Source organism: Carlito syrichta, unplaced genomic scaffold (assembly GCF_000164805.1).
Source record: "Carlito syrichta isolate Samal-C Ts95f unplaced genomic scaffold, Tarsius_syrichta-2.0.1 Scaffold304275, whole genome shotgun sequence".
NCBI classification, from domain to species: Eukaryota; Metazoa; Chordata; class Mammalia; order Primates; family Tarsiidae; genus Carlito; species Carlito syrichta.
In genome coordinates this window covers 127303-148249 of record NW_007248371.1, presented here as the reverse complement: position 1 = coordinate 148249, position 20947 = coordinate 127303, and the positions used below count along the sequence as shown (strand labels likewise).

At 37.5% G+C, this 20947-nt stretch overlaps 1 protein-coding gene across 1 annotated transcript in view; it reads right to left on the bottom strand.

Moving 5' to 3' along the window:
• The window catches only part of CENPE (centromere protein E), a 94369-nt gene extending 73638 nt beyond the window's left edge, over window positions 1-20731 (bottom strand). The window contains 14 exon segments of the mRNA XM_008059594.2: window positions 1637-1784; window positions 5581-5739; window positions 6978-7097; window positions 7690-7819; window positions 8168-8255; window positions 11609-11660; window positions 15640-15705; window positions 15791-15858; window positions 16022-16103; window positions 16535-16654; window positions 17674-17792; window positions 17908-17997; window positions 18812-18903; window positions 20626-20731. Coding sequence (XP_008057785.1) covers window positions 1637-1784; window positions 5581-5739; window positions 6978-7097; window positions 7690-7819; window positions 8168-8255; window positions 11609-11660; window positions 15640-15705; window positions 15791-15858; window positions 16022-16103; window positions 16535-16654; window positions 17674-17792; window positions 17908-17997; window positions 18812-18903; window positions 20626-20681 — 1390 coding nt within the window. The 5' untranslated portion in view covers window positions 20682-20731.
• Between the last annotated feature and the right edge of the window lie 216 nt (window positions 20732-20947).

Sequence of the window (20947 nt, the reverse complement as noted above, 5' to 3'; positions counted from 1 at the left end):
GGATCAGAGACCTAAATGTAGAACCTCAAACCATAAGAACCTTAGAAAATGAAGGACATAACCTCATGGAAACTGGAACCGGCATCCAATTCCTGAACAAAACCCGAAACCCACAGGCCATAACAGATAAGATAGACAAGTGGGATCTCATTAAACTAACAACCTTCTGCAAAGCCAAAGAAACCATCAAGAGAGCAGGGAGACAGCCCACAGACTGGGAAAAAGTATTTGCCAACTCCAGGTCTGACAAAGGCTTAACATCTTGGATCTACAAGGAACACAAATGTGATGAAAAGAAAAAAACAAACAACCTCATTATAAAATGGGCAAAAGATATGAACAGACACTTCTCAAAGGAAGACATCTGAGCAGACAACAGACACATGAAGAAATGTTCAGCCTCACTAATCATCAGGGAGATGCAAATCAAAACCACACTGAGATATCACCTAACTCCAAGCAGAATGGCAATTATCAATAACTCAAAAAATAACAGTTGCTGGAGAGGGTGTGGCGAATAGGGAACTCTTCTACAGTGTTGGTGGGAGTGTAAACTAGTGCAACCTCTGTGGAAAGCAGCGTGGCAATTCCTAAAAGCTCCGACCTCCCATATGATCCTGCAATCCCCGTACTGGGAATATACCCTGAAGAATTCAAACCACTCTATAAAAAAGATACCTGCACAAGTATGTTTATGGCAGCATTGTTCACAATAGCAAGAACCTGGAAGCAACCATGCTGTCCATCAAAAGAGGACTGGATTTAAAAATTGTGGTACGTATACACGATGAATACTATGCAGCCATAAAAAAGAACAAAATCATAAATTTCGCAGCAACCTGGATGGAACTAGAGTCTATAATACTGAGTGACCTCTCACAGAAACAAAGATGAGTTTCACATGTTCTCACTCATATCACTATTTGATCATTCAACGTATTACCATATGAAAATGACTGACAGTGGTGGGAAACTGGGGGTGGTGGGGAGGGAAGGGAGCTGGGATTAATGGTAGTAAATATCTCTCTGGGGATGGGGAGACACCTCTTATCAACAAGGGTGCCTTAACGAAGCATATTTGTATACCTAACCCTCAACTGTACCCCACAATATCATCATAAAAAATATTGATTATATGAAAAAAAAGAATAAAGAACTTCATGAATGTTTACTTTCTTAAAATTATTTACTTTTATCAGAATTTCCTTTGTAATCACATCTGAAATACAGACTATATTTAAACATGCTTTTCACATTAACTAAGTTACATAATTTCTCTTTTTTTTTTTTTTTTGAGTTGGAGTCTCACTCAGTCGCCCAGACTGGAGTGCAGTGGCCGCTCCCGGCCACCGGAGCCTCGTCCTGCTGGGCTCCGGTGATCCTTCCGCCTCAGCCTTCCAAGTAGCCAGAATTACAGGCATGCACTACCTACCACACCTGGCTGATTTTTTAATTTATTGTAGAGATGCGGTCTCGCTGCCGAGGCGGGTCTTGAACCCACAGGCTCAGGCAATCCATTCACCTCAGCCTCCCAAAGGCGCGGGATTACAGGCTGAGCCACCGAGCCCAGCCATAATTTCTCTTTTTAAGGATGCTTTTATAACTAAAAGTAGTTCCACTTTAAAAAAGCACTTACATTCATCAATTTCTCCTAATAAAGTTACAGCAGGCTTATGTGCTCTTGTTGTTATATTCAATGGCATATTAAATGGGTCTGCATAGTTTGAGTTCTTCATTTTGTTAATTTTTCCGGGACACCAAGTAACTCTTCGTTTTATTTTAGCCTGAAGAAGAGATAAAAATTATATCATACACATTTGGGTTCAAATATAATAAACTAAGAGAGGTAGTTTCTATTTTTGAAACTTAGTAGAATTCTTATTAAGCCTTGTTTAAGATTTTACTAGTCTAAGGCCATCCTGAGATAAGAAAACATACTCAACTTTTCAAATCAGTGTTTAACCTCATAATAAATTTGATAAAATCACTATCTAAATTTTGTTTCTATTTGAAAGGCTACTTATAAGCTTCCCTGGAACTTATTTGAAAGGAATTTGTTGACTGACAACACTTCAAATGATTTGATATTATATAGAAGGGACAGTTGCTGCTGCCATCGCCAATTGCTATCCCTTTGGGTACCCAGCTCTAACCGGGAAGCAACAGACTGAAGGTCCTTCAGCAAATAAATCTTTCACAGGGGACTTTACAAAGTCGATTATCTTCCAATTTGCTTGGTAAAGCAAATGCCTCCACTGGTGTTCTTGATCTCCTTCCTTTCTTTCTCTCTTGAGTCCTTGATCCTTCAGTTGTCTGTCCATCTGTTATCTCCACTGGCTCCCTCCTCTCAGCATCATGAATACTAGAGTGTTTGCTTTTGCTTTTAAAAATAATCAAATTATTGACTCCTTACTTCTCTTTAGCTGCCATTTTCTTTTTTTCCTATTCTGTCCTCTCCTCAGCACTGATCACTTCTTCTTCAGCCCTTCACGGATCCTTCTGTCTCATGGTTCTTATCCTACCCCTCATTCTGCTTTGCTGATTTCTCTTACTCTTTCTGCCTTTGCTCTTGTTGCTTTACTAGGTATAGGTATCATCTCATCTTATTTGTTCCTCTCAACAACCCTATGAGCTAGGTTTTATTACTACATCCTTTTAATAGATGAACTGAATGACCAGCAAGTTTGGAGAAATTGTATGATGTTGTACAGTCAGTTGGGGGCTGAGCCCACATCTATAACTTCAGAGCCTATCCATTCAACCAACCCACCATATTGCCTCTCAAGATTAACTACTGTCCCCAGAATATGCAGCAATGCTCTCATGCCTTTTCACATGCTGCCCTTCTGCTTGAGATGGCCAGTCCTTTCCATAGCCTGCTCTGCAAAAGCCCAGTCACATATAAATCCTTGACTCCAATAACCTTCAGCTCAATTCTATTTGTTACCAAAGTTATACCTGGACTTTGTCATTATCTGAAAGTCATAAACCTAGAACTCCTGCTTTCACTGTGGTTGCTATACTCATTTATATGCTATACTCATTTATTCAGTTAAATCCCATTACAACTATTTAGCTCACCAGGGACTTCTATTCCCTCATTGCTTGACTTTCTTGCTGCCAGTTCCATCTTTGTTTTCATTTCATCATCTTAGATTTCATATCATACTGTAATCACATTTGACATTTGAGGTCAATATCCTCATTATTTGACCCATTCTCTGTCCCTCAAACCTACCCCACACAACACACACTCAAATGAATGACACTGTGTTTTGAGGCTTTATCAGCCTCCTGAGAACTGCCAGAGTCACACAATCAGAAGACTGGCTGTCAGCATCAATTGGGTCCTTAATGATGCATGGCAGGGTGGCTTCTTTCCCCCTTGTCAGCTTACTTTTCCATTACCTATAAAAGCTAGACTATTTCAAACCCTTAGTGTCTTTGTAAACTTTTGACTCTACCATCACCTGCCACCTCAGCAAAAAAAAAATTACAACTATTTCACAAAGAAAATATAAGCCTGAACTTACAAAAGCACTACTTGCACTGAGGCCTATTCTTTCCTCTGTGTTTGTTATAATTTAGGAGATATTTCTCCTCCTACCTAAGGCTGGTTCCCTATACTATATTCAAGATCTCATTCTTCTAGGCCATCTCAACACAATGCAAGGTGGCTTTCACCCCTACCATTTAACTTAAGTTACTTTTGCGAATGAATTTGTTTCAAAATGCAAAGATTTTTCATTCATCTTTATGTTATTTAGCTTCTCAGCAGAATGTGACTCTGCTGATGACCACCTCCCTGAAACATTCCTCCCCTTATTCATCTGGTTTTAATTTTAACTCTAGATTTGGGCTTCTTTATGGATTCTTCTTTGTCTGTTTACCTGAAAAGTTGTTATTTCTTGGGGTTCTCAGCCTTCTGTTATTTTCATTCTCAATATGCTGCCTAAACATGTAGTAGTTAGTGCCCAAATTAATATCTATACCTCAGACCTTCTACCTCATTTTCACATATTTGCATTTGCAACTGCCTGACACCTCCAAATGAAGACGTCCCCAATAAAACACCAGTCTCCACTGCTCTTCATTCAGTGTTCCTTAACTTAACCAATACTGCTACCAGCTACCCAGAAAACCAAGAAATGCTTGCAAGTCATTCTGGATACCTCCTTTCCCCCTCCCCTGTCCCCTTCATCCCAATCACAAAGCCCTGTTGAGTCTGCCTTCCAAACAGCACTCCAATTTATCCAATTTGCTCCATCTCCAGAGCTACAATCCTTGTAGGCCCAAGCAATTAGATGTGCACAGCAGCCACACTTTCCTAAACTGCAATTCTGAGGTACATTCAAATCTCTCAATGGGGTTCAAAATGCCCCTGCCACCATAACATCGTAAGTCCAAAGAATGCATTGTGTTTCTTCACAACTCTAAGTTTTTGTAAGTGTAGGTCTCTTCCTGAAACATCCTTCTCTAGGACATCCATTGGGCTATTTCTTATTAATCCCTCAATAGTTATTGAGTATCTTCTGTATACTTAGTATGGTAACTTGTATATAATGCCTATTCATAATAATATTAATAGAATACATTTGTTGAGAATTTGCTGTGTGAATAGTGTTCACGCTTGTGTTATGCACATTCTATGTACTATCTCATTTAATTTTGTGTATTATCTAATTTAGCCCTATGAAGCGAGTATCAAGCTATCCCACAGATAAGGAAATAGCAGCAAAATGAATTCAATAAATTGTTCAAGGTCAAGAGTTAGAAACCGACAAAACCTGGATTCATATCCAGGCAGTCCAGCTCCAAAGGTCATCTTTTAATCATGACACCCTCACACCCCAAAAATGTCTATTGGATAAATAATCCTCTGCTCTATTAAAAACAAATAAACCCCCAAAACTAAAGCTAAGATTCTGATCACTGTAAAAACTTATATTCGATATCAATTTTTCTGAGATTATTTAAGTAGAAAATACTTCCACATATCTTAGAAACCTGTGGTTCCCAAATCACCCAATCAGTTTCATTAGAATTCATTAAGAAGTATATTGCAATAGGTTCTTTAACTATATTCCAGACTTCTTGAATTAGAGTCTCTATATGCTGGGATTGAACTGGAAATGAACCTCTTAGGTACAGGTGATGTGTGGGCAAACACACACACTGTTCTGGGTTTCTTGAATATACTGTATAAAAGATAACATGCATAACTATATAATAAACATATAGAAACACCAATCCTATTCTCTATAAACCAAATTTAAGCTGTCATCTTTTTTTTTAAATACTTTTATTTTTCTGAGCTGGGTTTCACTCCAGGCTGGAGTGCAGTGGCATGATCATGGCTCACTACAGCCTCAACCTCCTCAGTTCAGGTAATCCTTCTGCCTCAGCCTCCCAAGTAGCTAATTTTTTTGATTTTTTTGTAGAGACGAGGTCTCACTATGTACCCTAGACTGGTCGCAAACTTCCAGATTCAAGCAATCCTCTTGCCTCAGCCTCCTAAGTGCTAAGATTACTTGTGTGAGCCACTGCTTCTGGTTTAAGCTGCTCTCTTTTAAATGTTACCTTTAACTCCTGTTGTGATGTAAGGGAAGAAGAAGTCACCAGCATCCGTGTCAAATTTTCAATTTTCTCATTCTGTACTTTTTGAAGCAAATCTTTCTCTTCCAAAAGTTGAGCCAATTGGTCTTTTTCCATTGCCTGAGCTCGGGTTTCCAAAGAAACCTATACAAGACAATAATGGATTATGTTGATAACTATAGATAAATTTTAATACCTTGAAAGTAGCTTAAAAGAATAGAATATTCAATTTGTATATGAACTACAAAAGTTTTAGCTTTATGGAAACAAAATATACTCTAACTATAGAACACCAAAAATGCAGTTACCATAATTAATAATTTCTCAAACCTAAAGTAAAATAAACATTTCTTCTCAATGCTGTTAACATATTGTCTAAGAATATATAAATAATAGGCACAGAAGTCATAAAACAGAGACTTGAATATCAATAGTAAAGGTAGAGATGTTCTCATTTCATTTGATACTTAACCTAATTCATATGTATTTTTGAAAATTTAGAAAGAAATCTCTACTTGAGCAATTTGACCTTGAATTTTGCTCTTTGAAAACGAAAAATCTAAAATAATTTCAAGAAACCACATTTTACAGTTTATATTAAATTAAGTTTTTATGAGTCAATTTTTTTTCTTGGTTAAAAACTTTTAAAATTTAAGTTTAAAGCAACTCAGAGCCAGGCACAGTGACTCACACCTGTCATCCCAGTACTTTTGGAAACTGGGTTTGAGGCCAGGAGTTCAATATCAGCCTAGGCAACAAAGCAAGACTCCATATCTACAAAAATAAAGACCAGAAAAATTAGGAGTGGCCCATGCCTGTAGTCCCAGCTACTCAGGAGGTCAAGGCAGGAGGATTGCTTGAGCCAGGAGTTCAAGCTGCAGTGTGCTATGATTGTGCCACTGCACTCCAGCCTGGACAACAGAGTGAAACCCTGTCTCAAAAAAAAAAAAAAAAAAAAAAAGGCAACTCATATTCATGAATTAAGAATCTCTTAGCATTTAAGCAGATCTCTATTCTAAATCATTTCTCATTCTTCTTCTTTTTTTTTTTTTTGAGTTGGAGTCTCACTCTGTTGCCCAGACTGGAGTGCAGTGGCCACTCCCGGCCACCGCAACCTTGACCTGCTGGGCTCCGGCGATCCTTCCGCCTCAGCCTTCCAAGTAGCCAGAATTACAGGCATGCGCTACCATGCCCGGCTGATTTTTCATTTTTATTTTTATTTATCGTGGAGATGAGGTCTCGCCAAGTTGCCCAGGTGGGTCTCGAACCCGCGGGCTCAGGCAATCCACTCACCTCAGCCTCCCAAAGGTGCGGGATTACAGGCTGAGCCACCAAGCCCGGCTATTTCTCATTCTTTACTAAAATAAATGATTTATACATACCTCCTCTAATTGTTTTTTAAGATCCATTATTTCTTTTCTATATCTTTTTAGGAGAGCTTCATCACTTGAAACTTCATTAACATAAGGAGTATTCTTCATATATTTAGCAGTGCTGGCAAACTGGAAAAAATTCAAGTGTTAAGTACACAACATTTTAAAAAAATTCTAATTTAATTTATAATATTTAGTTTTCTTTAAAAAAAAATCAATACTCTTTCCAGTTGGCTTAATATTTCTGAACACAGAATACTCCATGTCCTTATAACAATGCTCTGTAACTTACCCTGGCTGATAATCCTTCCTCTACTTTGAAGTTTTGCTTCCCGCCAAAAGTATCTCTCTTTCTTTAAACTCTATCCTACTTATTAACTACTTACTTATTAACTGAAGGCAATCATGTTGGAAGACAGGTGTTATCTGCCTTGTCACATAATTTATAAATTCTGCTAAGCCAGGAACTCTATCTTTGGCCTCTGACAGTACCTTAATCCAGAGCTTAACAGCTATTTAAAGCAATGGTTCTGAGTATAAGTACCATAAGTAACTTTAAGTGGGTACATGAAGGTAACCATTAAACCACTAACTCCTTCATTGAGAAAGCTATTCTATTGACATTTCTCATTTTTCCTTTCCTGTTTAAAACAGGACTTAGCTTTAAAGCAAAGCAACAGCCAACTAGCAGGAATTATTTTGAGGTAAAAATCAAACTCACCTGGAGAGTAGTAAGGGTCTCATCAAAAGAAACTGGAGTAATTGTGCAGATAATTCGTGTTTTTGCATTTCCTCCCAATGAATTCTGGAGAATTCGTGTTAATTTGCTATCTCGATAATTTATGAAACCACTTAGCAAAAAATGAGTTTAGGAAGAAAAAGATTAAGAATTTTTATATAACGAAAGTAGTTGGCTTTTAATAAACACCACCTAAATAAACCACAATTTTAAAAATTAATTTTTTTACAGTTTATAAGAGGCAGATTAAGTTACTAACTAAAAAAAATTTAAAATAGAAAGTAAATTCAGTAGGTAATAGACATATGTACAGAAGCCATGCATGCTCAAAGAATCACAAAAGCTTTTTAATATATGAAAGAAATCAGTACTTATTTGAGTATCATTGAAATGTTACAATTTTCAATCTAATGGAAAACACAAACATTAATAGATAATTGTACAAGTGGGATAAACTTACCCAATCTGCCCATCACTAAGTTTCTTGATCACTTGTCCCAAAATAAATAAGCTTCGGTTTATATTACAGCCTTCCTTGAGTCGCACACCTAAATTTATGAAATAAATATGAAAAGTAAACTTGATCCCTTTTCAGATGAAGAACTTATTTATCAGTTATGAAAAAAATTAGAAATCAAAGGCTCTGATGCTAAAGTCTATAATTTGGATTCGACCTGAGTCCACTTTTAATATCACTGGTAGCAGGAGCTCTCTCCCTCTTCCTTCCACCTATTAAGTGAATCAGAAAGGTTATCACCTGAGAGACATAGTAAAAATAAAGATAAAGAGAAAAATGAAGGAAAAAAGCTTGTTTCCTAATTGAACTCTATTAACTCTTCAGTACATATCTATTTTTTTTAACTTCTAAATACAGTCAACCACGCACTTATAACCAAATTAGTCTCTAATTTATTTTTTGATAACATATGCTCACATGGTTAAAAAGAAAAAAAAGTACACTCTGAAAAAGCTCCCTTCCACTTTTACCCCCATTCAACCGTTCTTGCCCATCTACCATTAAGCCACTGTTATTAGTTTATTCTTTTAGAGATTAAAAAAAATAAGTCCATGTAATTCATTTCTCCTTCTTTCCTAATTTATACAAATAGGAACAGACTATATATACTATTTTACACTTTGCTTTTTTTTCACTTGGTAACATATCTTGGAAAAATTTCCATATCAGTAAACAGTGTTCTTTTTTCTTGTTTTTTAAAATCATAGGATTCTAAGCTGGGCTCAGTGGCTCAGCCTGGAATCCCACGCCTTGGGAGGCTAAGGTGAGTGGATTTTGCCTGAGCCCGCAGGTTCGAGACCCGCCTGGGCAACTTGGTGAGACCTCATCTCTACAATAAATCAAAAAAATTAGCCGGGTGTGGTAGCACGCGGCTGTAGTTCCAGCTACTTGGAAGGCTGAGGCGGAAGGATCGCCGGAGTCCAGCAGGTCGAGGCTGCGGTGGCCGGGAGCAGCCACTGCATTCCAGTCTGGGCAATAGAGTGAGACTCCAACTCAAAAAAAAAAAAAAAAAAAAAAAATAATAATAATAAAATCATAGGATTCCACTGTATGGATGTATCAGAATTGATTTACCTACCTACCCTGGGATACATGTAAATTTTCCATCCACTACTTACACGAAAAATGTTGCAGCAAGTAATTTGGAATAGATGATAATCCACAGGCGATACTTAATAAACCAGCTAAAACAAGCACTTATTTCTTGTTCATAGGTCTGAGGATGAACTGGTGGGTGGATGTAGGTCAGGCTCGGAGAGTGGCTCTATATCAGGCCACAATATGAGCTCCGGTCTGCTGCACAAACCTCTCATCCTCCTTGAGTTGGCAGCTCTTCTCATGGCAAGAGTCAGGTATGAACTCTTAAGGGACTATGAACATCATAGTCTTTACTCAGTTTTCTATTGGTTTCTTTTAAGCCTTTCTTTTAAGGCTTCTGGACTTTGTGCCATAGTTAGAGAAGGTCTTTCCGACCGTAAGTTGACTTCCAATAATCATCATTATTATTTACAGAATTATTTGAGTCATTTATAATGCATTCTTTGTATGTGGTATGACGTATGGATCCAACTTAGTTTATTTTTCAAGAAAAATCTAATTTTTACTCACAAATATGAAGACCATCTTTATTGTATTCTAAGTTTTCTATGTATTTAGAACTCTTACTGGAGTTTCTATTCTGTTCTACTGGTATGTGCTGATATTTCACATTGTTTTAATTACTATGGCATTATAATGTTTTACTATCCTGCAGGGCTAAATTCCACTTTCTGCTCTTTTCAGCATTTTCCTGACTAGTCTTGTCTATTTTTTTCATACAACTTTAAAAATCACTTTATTTAATTTAAGTAATACAAAAATGTATTCTTGATATTTTTATTAGGATTGTGTTAAATCTAGAAATAAACATAGGAAGGCCCGATATCTTTGTGATTTTGAATATTCCCATCTAAGTATACTTTTCCATTTTCCAAATACAAGTATTTGTTTGTATTCCTCAGGTGTGATTAAAAGATTTCTTTATATCAGTTTTGTGTAATCTTTGTTGAGTATCTTTCTAGCGATTACATCTTTTATTTGGGAAACCCCCTAATAATTGGAATTATCTTTTGGAAGGCGGGCCCCTTGTAGTACAAGCTTTCCACACTAGGTAAGTGTTCCAGGAAACCACTGGCATCAAAGTACAAGCCAGCGTTCTGAGAGGTTGTGTTTGGCTTCAGTGAATTTTTTTTTTAGACAATTCATGATGGATGATTTAGGAGCACACCTGCCCACATCATGCTGAGTGTTCACCAGTTTTTGACCAAAAACCGCACAATCCCACGCTCTACTCTCTCTATTCACTCAATCTTGCCCCGAGTGACTTTTTTTTTTTTTGTTTCCTTGGAGGAAAAAAGTCCTCAAAGGGAAACGCTTTGCAGATGTGGAAGAGATGAAACAAAAATAGTAGAAGCACTAAAAGGCATCAAAATTGACAAGTTCAAGAATTGTTTTAATTTTTAAAGTTTAAAATAAATAAATAAATAAATTCTGTTTTGGGGAGTTCCTTCTTGTACTATTTAAAAAAAACTGTTTTAAGCAGTGGAAAAAGCATCTCAATAGGTGTATTGTATCAAACACAGAGACTTTGAAGGTGACTGAAGTTTAAACATGAGAATATACAATTTTTTAATAAATAAATTCCGATTTTCCTTGGGTTACCCTTGTATATAAATTCTTTTTGTCTACTAAGTATTCATAATAGTTTTTGTTTATGAGTTATTAATATCAGTATATTAATTTCATACCCCACTACCTTTCTTAATTTTTTTTTTTAATTTTGAAAGTTTAGATGGTTTTCATGGTACTCTCATGGGCTTTCCAACTATACAATTCTATCAATCATATAGTTTAAATTTTTAAATTGATGCTGTAGTAGTCCAAAGTAAATAATTAGCCAGATACAGATGCTGTTTTTTACATTAAGACTTTTTTCTTTTAGAGTTCGAGTCTCACTCTGTTGCTCAGACTGGAGTGCAGTGGCACAATCATGGCTACCATAGCCTCAATCTCCTGGGCTCAAGCAATCTGTCTGCCTTAGCCTCCCAAGTAGCTGGGACTACAGGTGTGTGACACCACATCCAGCTAATTATTTATTTTTTATTGTTGAGATGAAGTCTAGCCATGTTGCTCAGGCTGATCTTGAACTCCCAGGCTCAGGAAATTCTCAACTCGGCCTCCCAAAGTGCTGGGATAACAAATATGAGCCACTGCACTTGGCTTATTAAAGACTTTTATCAGAAAATTATTACAATTACTACCTTATCAATTTCTAAAAATGGCATTTCTTATTCTGTAAAAGAACAGAAAGACATTAAGACTAACATATAAATGAATTTTCATTACCTTCAGCTCCTGTTTGAGCAGCTCTTTCACTGCCTGCAAGATCAACCAAATTCTGTAAGACAGATGAAAATAAAACTTTAGGATGAATAATTTGAAACAAGAAAATTCAAATGACCAAAATAGCATTTTTAATACATGGCATATCTGCATCTCTCATTTTCATCCTTGTCTTGCATCCTACCGTTTAGGCATTTTCCTTTCTCTCTGAGTTACACTGTTTACCTTTTCCTTCTTGCTTTATTATATATCCTCCATCATAATGCTGCCAGTGTAGGCTGTTTCTTACAAAGTTTTGACTTTACCATTGCAAATATGATTTTTTTTTTATTTTTTATTTTGGAGTTGGAGTCTCACTCCATTGCTCAGGCTGGAGTGCAGTGGCATGCTCATAGCCACCCCATCGTGGACCTGCTGGGCTCAGGTGATCCTTCCACCTCAGTCTTCCAAGTAGCCAGAACTACAGGTGCGTGTTAGCATGCCTGGCTAATTTTTTGATTTATTGTAGAGATGAGGTCTCACCAAGTTGCACAGTCTGTTCTCAAACCCATAGGCTCAGGCAATCCCCTCACCTCAGCCTATGAAAGTGCTAGCATTACAGGCTTGAGCCACTGTGCCTGGCTGCAAATATGATTCTTTACAACCTGACCCTCTAGTTTTACATCTATCTAACTCTTACTTCCAGCAGAACCACTCATTATTCTCAAATACTCCATGTACTACTATACCTCTAAGCAACAGCTTGTTGTTGTCTCCTTTGTTCAGTTAGTTCTAATGTTCTGGTCTGCCTTATTCTTTATCTTATTCTTCTTGCACTCATTCCACTGGGCTAGTCATTGGTGTCCCTGATTACACTGTAGTAGCTTTTTTTAATTTTAATTTTTTAATTTTAAAGACGTGGGGTACAATTCAGGGTTAGGTATACAAATGTTCATTATGCAGGTACCCTTGTTTATGAGGTGTGTCCCTCCCTCCCCTGGCAATTTCCCTCAACTGTCAATTCCACCTCTCTTCCCCTGATAATTCTTTGAAAGCATGGGCCTCTCTTTCATTTCACAAATATCATTGAAAAAAATTCCAGGTGCTGGTGAATCAGCAGTGAACCAACTGTCTCGGGAGGGAGGAACTGAGTAGGCTCACTGAGCTGAGTAGCAGGGAAAGGCCTGTTAGTAAACTCAGACCTGAATGTCAGAGAAGAGGGTGCCGATCATCAAGGGAAACTGCAATCTAGACAGAAAGTCTCAGAGCCAGCAGTCCTGGTCACAAAGTAGAAGGTGCTTGGTGAGAGCAAAAAAACAGAAAAGGCAGTGTGGCACAGTTGGTGAAATGAAGACAGGATAACATCAGGTAAAAGAAGTAGGTAGAGGGTCAGATTATTTAGAACTTTGTAAGCAAGATAAAGAACTCTGAATTTTCTAAATGCAATGAAAGCCATTGCAGGGCTTTAAGGGAGTAATACAACCTAATTCAGCTTCCTAATGGATCTATTATGGTTCCTGGATGGAGGATTGATTGGAGAAGGGCAAGAGTGGCAGCAGGCAGTCCTGCCAGGAAGCTGGTGCAGGCATCTTCCTGAGAGATGATTGCAGCTTGGGCTAGGGAGGGGGCAGGAGAGACTATCTGTAAGTAGTGCAATGATGTCATCTTTTTTCGTTTAATCTCAGAGCCCAGCACTATGCTCGTAACATTATAAAGGTTCAAATCAATATTATGAATGCATTAAAAGAAAATCAGAGCTTTAAGTTATTTCTCTCTGTGGAGATTTTCAGGACTAGGCAAGTAATTATGTATTATTAGTTTATAGTCCTATCTCAGATACTTCTTTCGATAAAGTACCCACAGAGGTCTAATTTTTCTAGCACAGTATCCACTACAGATGACTCAGATACATAATAAAAGGGCAAAGTGGTGATGATGGCAGCATGAATATAAAGATGGAAACAGGCATTCGCATTCAAGACACTCAGAATGAGAGAAGCTCATATGGAGAAGAAGGAAGTTAGATTGGCTAAGAGAGGCCAGATCTTGTCCAAGGAAGTGACATAACAAAAGCAGTGGCTACTTTATTAGAAATCTGTATAATGAACTGAAGAAAGGAAGACGAGGGTCATGCTGGCTGAGTTCCAGGAGATCGTAGGAGAGAGGAGAATCTAAATGGGAAAGACTAAATGAGTATAACACCCACAGAAATGTTCAAAGGAAGAATCAATAAGAATGGGACAACTGGACAAACGAAAAGGCAGGAGATGATAAGTCAAAATTGACAGGTTTCTAGTCAGGCAACCAGGATAATGCTGCTTTTACTAGAAGAAAGAATAGGCCCGGCTCAGTGGCTCAGCCTGTAATCTAGCACTTTGGGAGGCTGAGGCGAGTGGATTGTGTGAGCCCACGGGTTTGAGACCAGCCCAGGAAACTTGGTGAGACCTCATATCTATAATAAATTTAAAAAAAAAAATTAGCTGGGTGTGGTAGCGTGCTCCTGTAGCTCCAGCTACTTGGAAGGCTGAGGCGGAATGATCGCAGGAGCCCAGCAGGTCGATGCTGGGGTGGCCGTGAGCATGCCACTGTACCTCAGCCTGGGCGATGGAGACTCCAACTCAAAGAAAAAAAAAAAGAAAGAATATTCACTATGGTAGGAAAAAGTTTATTTGGTTTTAGTATACGGAAGTTTGAGCTATGAACAGGACACGATTATAACAATCTTTAGAAAGACATGAATTAGAATTAAGAGATTGTAGATAAAGAACTTAGCAGTCATCAACATGGAAATGATGATAGAAAGTATGAGAGCAAGAACTTCAAGTAAGAAAGGTCACAGAACACTCTCAAGTTTTTATTAGGAAGGTAGGAGAAAAGAAACCATAGCAGAAAGCAGAAATGGAATACAGCTAAGAGAACCTTGATATTACCACACCAATGCCAGGAGATAATCAGAAGGTATCTTCTTCTTTTGGGAAAGACTTTTTTCCAAGATTCTTAAAGTAAGTAGGTAGGCTGGAATGTTGGACCAGATGGACCACAAATGACAGAGTATCAAGGAATATGAAGAAAATAGGCAAATAAGTCACTGAATGTACCAAGCACATTAAAGCTAAATTATTAAAAGTTAAAAATTATAGTGAAATATCATAGTTTAGGACTGGAAAACAGGAGAGTTTTCTGATGTTAAATTACAACAAGCTATACACTTTTATAGCAAAATAATTACTTAATATTAAATTCTAACTTCATCTTAGTTAAGAATCAGATTTTATAAAATCTGAAAATGAATATAGACTCCTTTTTTTTTCTTTGAAGTTTTCAAATCAAATAGGCTAAAAAATTTAGGCCCTGAAGATGGAGAATAAAGCAATAATGGTAAAGGATAGAAAAGGAGCAAGAAAGAGACAGCAATGGTATAGTGCAGTAAGGAAATGGGAGGTTTATTTATGTGGAAAATAGGAATGTTTGCATAATGTTTTATATTCACTCTTTAAACAAACATGTATTAGATATAAACTAGGTCCAATGCATTGGGGCTACAAAAATGAATGCACTATCATTATTTAAGAGAAACACAGTCTAAAAAATTATGTTTATAATACAAAATACATTTGCTTATCACACTTAAGAAAGACCTCAAATAATATGGTTTTTTTAATTATCCCAACTAGATTTCTGTTGATTATATCTAAACTATATTAGCTGAGATTTAAAAGAGGATTGCAGTTCTAAGATGACTTAGACTCTTAAATGAGTATAGAAAAAAATCCTTCTTGATTAGTAGTTTAAAAATAACCCCTCAACTCCTATACTCCTAACATCTACATTTTAGGAGATTGCAGCCATAACACACAGGAGGAAAGATCCTCTGGGTTCTTCCTTCAAGATTTCAGCTAGTAATTTGACACTACTGACAAGACTAAACTGCCAATTTATAGTTTCTCCATCCCATTTAATTTAGTTGTCAGTTCCTAGTAAACCACACATCCAGCAGCTGAATTAAATTTTGTTTTGGCCCATGTAGTTTACTGTTATGGTTCATCAATACTCACCAAATGGGATACCTTGACAGATCCCTCATAATTGGAAGGTTCACCCTTCTCCCTGCTTTCCAAAATCTAGATAGAAAAGGCAACTTGTAGAAAAATTAATGCATTCTTACTTGAAAAGACCTTATATAGAGAGAGATAGAAAGTTACCTACCATCCTAAAAATGGTATGAGAACGACTGCTTCTTTGATTCATTTTTGTTTTCCCATAATGTCTATTTTCTGTAAAAATGAGTTATATTTCAGCTGCATATATATTAAAATACAAAGAAAAACAGTATCTTTTATTCTAACATAATAAAAAGAGTGATTTTAAGCCAAAACCTACTTGATTGAAAAGATAGTTTTTATAAGTATTTTAAAAAAATACAGCATAAAGTCTTACTTTCCCCCTTTGTGATCCATTTCAAAGCCATTTCTGAGGTATAAACCACTTCTTCTGTGAGATCAGCAACATACACATTCCTCTGAAACAAATTTAATTGTGGAAAGATTAGAGAAAGAGAAGTCACTTAAAAGTTTGCTTTACAAAAAGAGGATGTAAACTTTTACAGAATTCATTTGTGGAAGAAGTGAAAAATAGAACCACAACTTTGTAGAAATATAATAAGCAACTCCATGAATACTCACAATTTATTTTCTACAAAGCACACGAAATTCTGATCTGATACTTACATCCTGCTATTTTTGGACACTTAAACCAAAATATTAGAGCTGTCAGGATTTTCAAACTATATATGTTGTTTAAAAAATGAATACCTATAAACACTTAAAAAAAAAGAAAAAGGAAACCAAAGAAACAGGAGACATTTTTAAAAATAGAGAAATTGAAGGTAAATATTTAAGAACAATCATCTCAATAAGTCGAATTTAAAGCCGTCTTAATTCTGTTACTCACATTGACATCTTCTCGAATTATTAAAGGTTTCATTTTTTGAGTGCCACAGAGTAAATCCGTAAGGGTTTCATTATATATCTCCATGTAAGACACTCGCAAGAGAAATTCCCTATCAGGAAACTAGAAGAGGAAAAAAAAGTAAAGATATCAGAAAGCAGCCAATTATGAAAACCTAATAGTAAATGCTTATGTGCTTACATTAAAGAAGTAAAGAAGGAAGCTACATTTATAAAACAAACTAACAAAACTTGTGGATCTATGTTGACAATAATAAACACAAAAATATAAACACAATGTTTCAGAAATAATGAAAGGTAAAGTATCATAAAATTAGGAGAGCACCCAGTCCAACATTTTAGGCTCAAAATAAAATTCAATCAACAGATGTAATTCTTTTTTTTTTTTTGAGTTGGAGTCTCACTCTGTCACCCAGACTGGAGTACAGTGGCCGCTCCTGGCCACTGCAGCCTCGACCTACTGGGATCCGGCAATCCTTCCGTCTCAGCCTTCCAAGTAGCCGGAATTACAGGCATGCGCTACCACGCCCGGCTGTTTTTTTTGATTTATAATAGAGATGAGGTCTCACTGACCAGGCGTGTCTCGAACCCGTGGGCTCAGGCAATCCACTCACCTCAGCCTCCCAAAGGCGCGGGATTACAGGCTGAGCCACCAGCCTGGCTAACAGATGTAATTTTAATAAAAATGATAATTTAAAACCAAGTCTTAACTAACTAGGTTGCCTATTCTGGCCTTCTGCTTTCCTTTTCTTTTACTTACATCTACTTATCACTGTTACTTTATAATAACTGGTAGTTAAACAAAGGCAACGTAGAGCTAACCAATCTGATAAGATTTTCCTATTCCTTGATGCCTATTTTGTTAGGAGTATTTTGTTGGGAGTATTATCATTGCAGGATTCAAGGAAAAGAATAAAATAATTCTAAGCTTTATAAAGTAAGTTTGTGGGGATTAAAGTTATGTTATGCCTTTCTTTTTTCCTTTTGGATAATCAAGGAGAACTTTCTTTTTTCCTTTTGGATAATCAAGGAGAACTGTACGTCTACTTATCATTACAAGGGAGAAACACTAAGATTACTATTTGTACCTATATGTACTAGAAATTCAGCTAAGTTACTTACCTTCTTAATTTTCTGGAAAATGTCATGAATTGCCCTGGGTATAACTCCCAAATAATCTTCTGAACCCATCATAGTATGTGTTTTCCCTGAAGCAGTTTGCCCATAGGCAAATATAGTGCCTGCAAAAACAAAACACATATATGCTAAGGTTTAAAAAATCTACAGTGGGTAAAACTATCAATACTTGTTGAACCTAGGACTAAAATGTTTCTGTAGCACTGAGAGAATACAAACCATTGTAGCCTTGTATGGCAGAATCGATGATTGGTGCTGCTATTTCTTCATACACATTTTTAGTAGTTTCATTACTATGAAAGACTCGATCTAAAAACCAACAATAACACAGAAGTTAAACAAATCAACTAAATTTTCATTCTGAATTAGTAGTTATCCGCCAAAATTGTCAGAATCTAGGAAGATAAAATATTTAAGACACAGCATTTCTTCAACTTTCTGGTCCTCTAAAAATACTTTTCCCTAAGGTAAAATATCTTGGTCCTCACACACACAAAAATATGTAAGTCAACTATTCTGTGTGCTTTCAAGAGGCAGTAGGACACAGTGGTTGCACAAGAGGGTCAGGCATCTGACAGTACTGATGTAAATGACATAACTGTTTTAAATGCCAATTTATTCCCTTACCTATTATATATAATGGATAAATAATTTTTTGTTTCCAATGAAGCAGTTTACAGAAGGCTTAGTCTGACTTTTAGTGACAAATCTAAATTTTTGGATAAATTTTTTGTATTGTTTTAAAATTTATTTATTTGTTATAAAGATGTGGGGTACAATTCAGGGTTAGGTATATAAACATTGATCATGCAGATACCCTTGTTGATGAGGTATGCCCTTCCCTCCCCTGACAGTTTTCCACTACTGCCAGTCACTTTCTTATAGCATTATAATTGTTCAAGGTCACCTTATGAGTGAGAACATATGGAACACAGTTCTTTGTTTCTATGATAAATCACTGAGTATGATCAACTCCAAATCCATCCAAGTTGTTGCTAAGTCCACATATTTGTCCTTTTTAAAGGCTGCATAATATTCCATTGTGTATATGTACCACATAATTTTTTGTGTTCTTAATGGCAAAAGGATAACAAGCTAATTCTTGATGCTATTATAAGCTTACCAAAATTGAAAGATCTACTCCCATCAACTTGATAAATAGCATTATTGTCAGTTTTCCAGTAAATTTGAGCAGTTTCTCCAAGTGATTCCTCTCTAAAAGGAAAAAAACAAACCACTGCATTTTAGTATAACCAGTCACAAAAGTAACGCTATAAGAAGGATAATTTAAAAGATTTTATCTTCTGAAGAACATATTTATTTATTTAGAGATGGAGTCTCATTTTGTTTCCCAATGCAGTAGCACCTTCATGGTTCACCTCAGCCTCAACCTCCTGGGCTCAAGTGATCCTCCCGCCCCAGTCTCCCAAGTAGCTCAGGTGTGTGCCATGATGCCTGACAAATTTTTAAAATTTTCGTAGAGATGGTGTCTCACTATGTTGCCCAGGCTGGTTTCAAACTCCTGACCACAAGTGATCCTCTTGCCTCAACAGCCCAAAATATATATATATATTTTTTGCGTTGAAGTCTCACTCCGTCCCCCAGACTGGAATGCAGTGGCAAGCTCCTGGCCACCACCGTAACCTCGACCTGCTGGGCTCCGGCGATCCTTCCTCTCAGCCAGCCCAAAATATTTCAAAAGATAGTAACAACATATCATTTGTAAGAAAATGATGGAAAGTCCATCTTTGAAAATTCAGCTCTCTTAAATGGGGTTTCAGGGACCTCCTGCCCTCTCATGGAAATTTAATGAAACCCCTCACTCTCACCCTCTCTCCTAGTATTGACAATTGAAGAGATACATTAAAAATGTAATTCTATGTCTCTCTCACTTAAAACCCTCAAAGATCTAAGGAAACTTTCAAAATCCTTAGCATGATACACGAGTTCTCTTCAACTTGATCTTCCTTTAAATCCCTACGTGCAACCCTAACCTCCACCTGAAGGTGTTATCAAAATGACAGATTTAACCTCTCTGTGCCTGGAATACCTTGACCTTCCTTTCCTTTGAATAACTTACCTATTCTTTTATCCATAAAAAGGACTTTACTAACCCCAGCCCACCCTGCCCAAACTGTCATCTCTCTGATGGGCTAAAGACTTCTCCAGCAAACATTCGCTACCTGCCCATCATAACACTTGTCATGATGTATCCTAATGGCTTTCTCAACACAAAAAGTGTTAGCATTTTGGGTCGAAGGCCAGGGGCTAGTGAAGCAAACTGACTTCATGTAGTCCCCTTCCCGCTTTTTCTCTATAACATATATATATAGAAAAAAATACATATATATTTTCCCTTACATATCACCACTTAACGTTCTATATTTTTTACTTTATTTTCTGTCTCGCCCACCAGAATGGGAAATCCACAGGGCAATGACAGTAGTGCTTGTTTAGCACAGTGTGCTGTACTAAATAAGTAAATAAATATTTGTAGAATGAATGAATGAAGTCTAGAATGGCTATTGACCACAATACGACAAGACAGACTAGACCGTGCCCTCAGGGAGTTCAGAGGCAAGCAGTTAAGTGTAAAATGACTGTGATGAGTGCTAGGAAGGCGCTCTCTCCCATACGACTTCTCTAGGGCGTGGAACGGGCTAAAGAGGAACAGATGTGGGAAAAGGCAGCGCAACGCAGCGGTGGAAGTCTTTAATGTCAGCGAGACTGAAATGGAGGTACGTGAATCTCCCAGCTGGAAAGTATTTTGTGAGGCTCCGATCCTTCCCTGCCACTTTACAGACACGAAGCCGTGGCCCGAAAAGGGTAAGCAGCCTAGTTCCCAGGCAGCGCAGCCGCAGCTCTAGGAGACGCCGCAGGATTCAGTTCAGGCCCACGCCGCGCAGCGGGGACCCGGCTACGGCCTGGCGCACCTACCTGTTGTTGAGCGGCCGGACTCGCACGCAGACCGCCACGGCTCCTTCCTCCGCCATCCTGTCAAGATAGGACCCAAGAAAATGGCTAAAAACCCGTTTGTGGCTGGAACTTCTGGGCGTAAGCCCCCCCCCCGCCTTTAAGTTTGAAATTTCCTTAACGCCGAATCTGATTGGGCCGTTCCTAGTGACGTCACGGACCATTCCACCTGAGTCTCAGAGCGCGGGGGAGGCGAGAGGCGGACGGGCGCGTCCACCGAAAAAAGGTAGGAGAGATTCAGGTGGAGGGTCAGAGTAGGGGCTGCAGCTAGAAGCTCCGGGTGCGG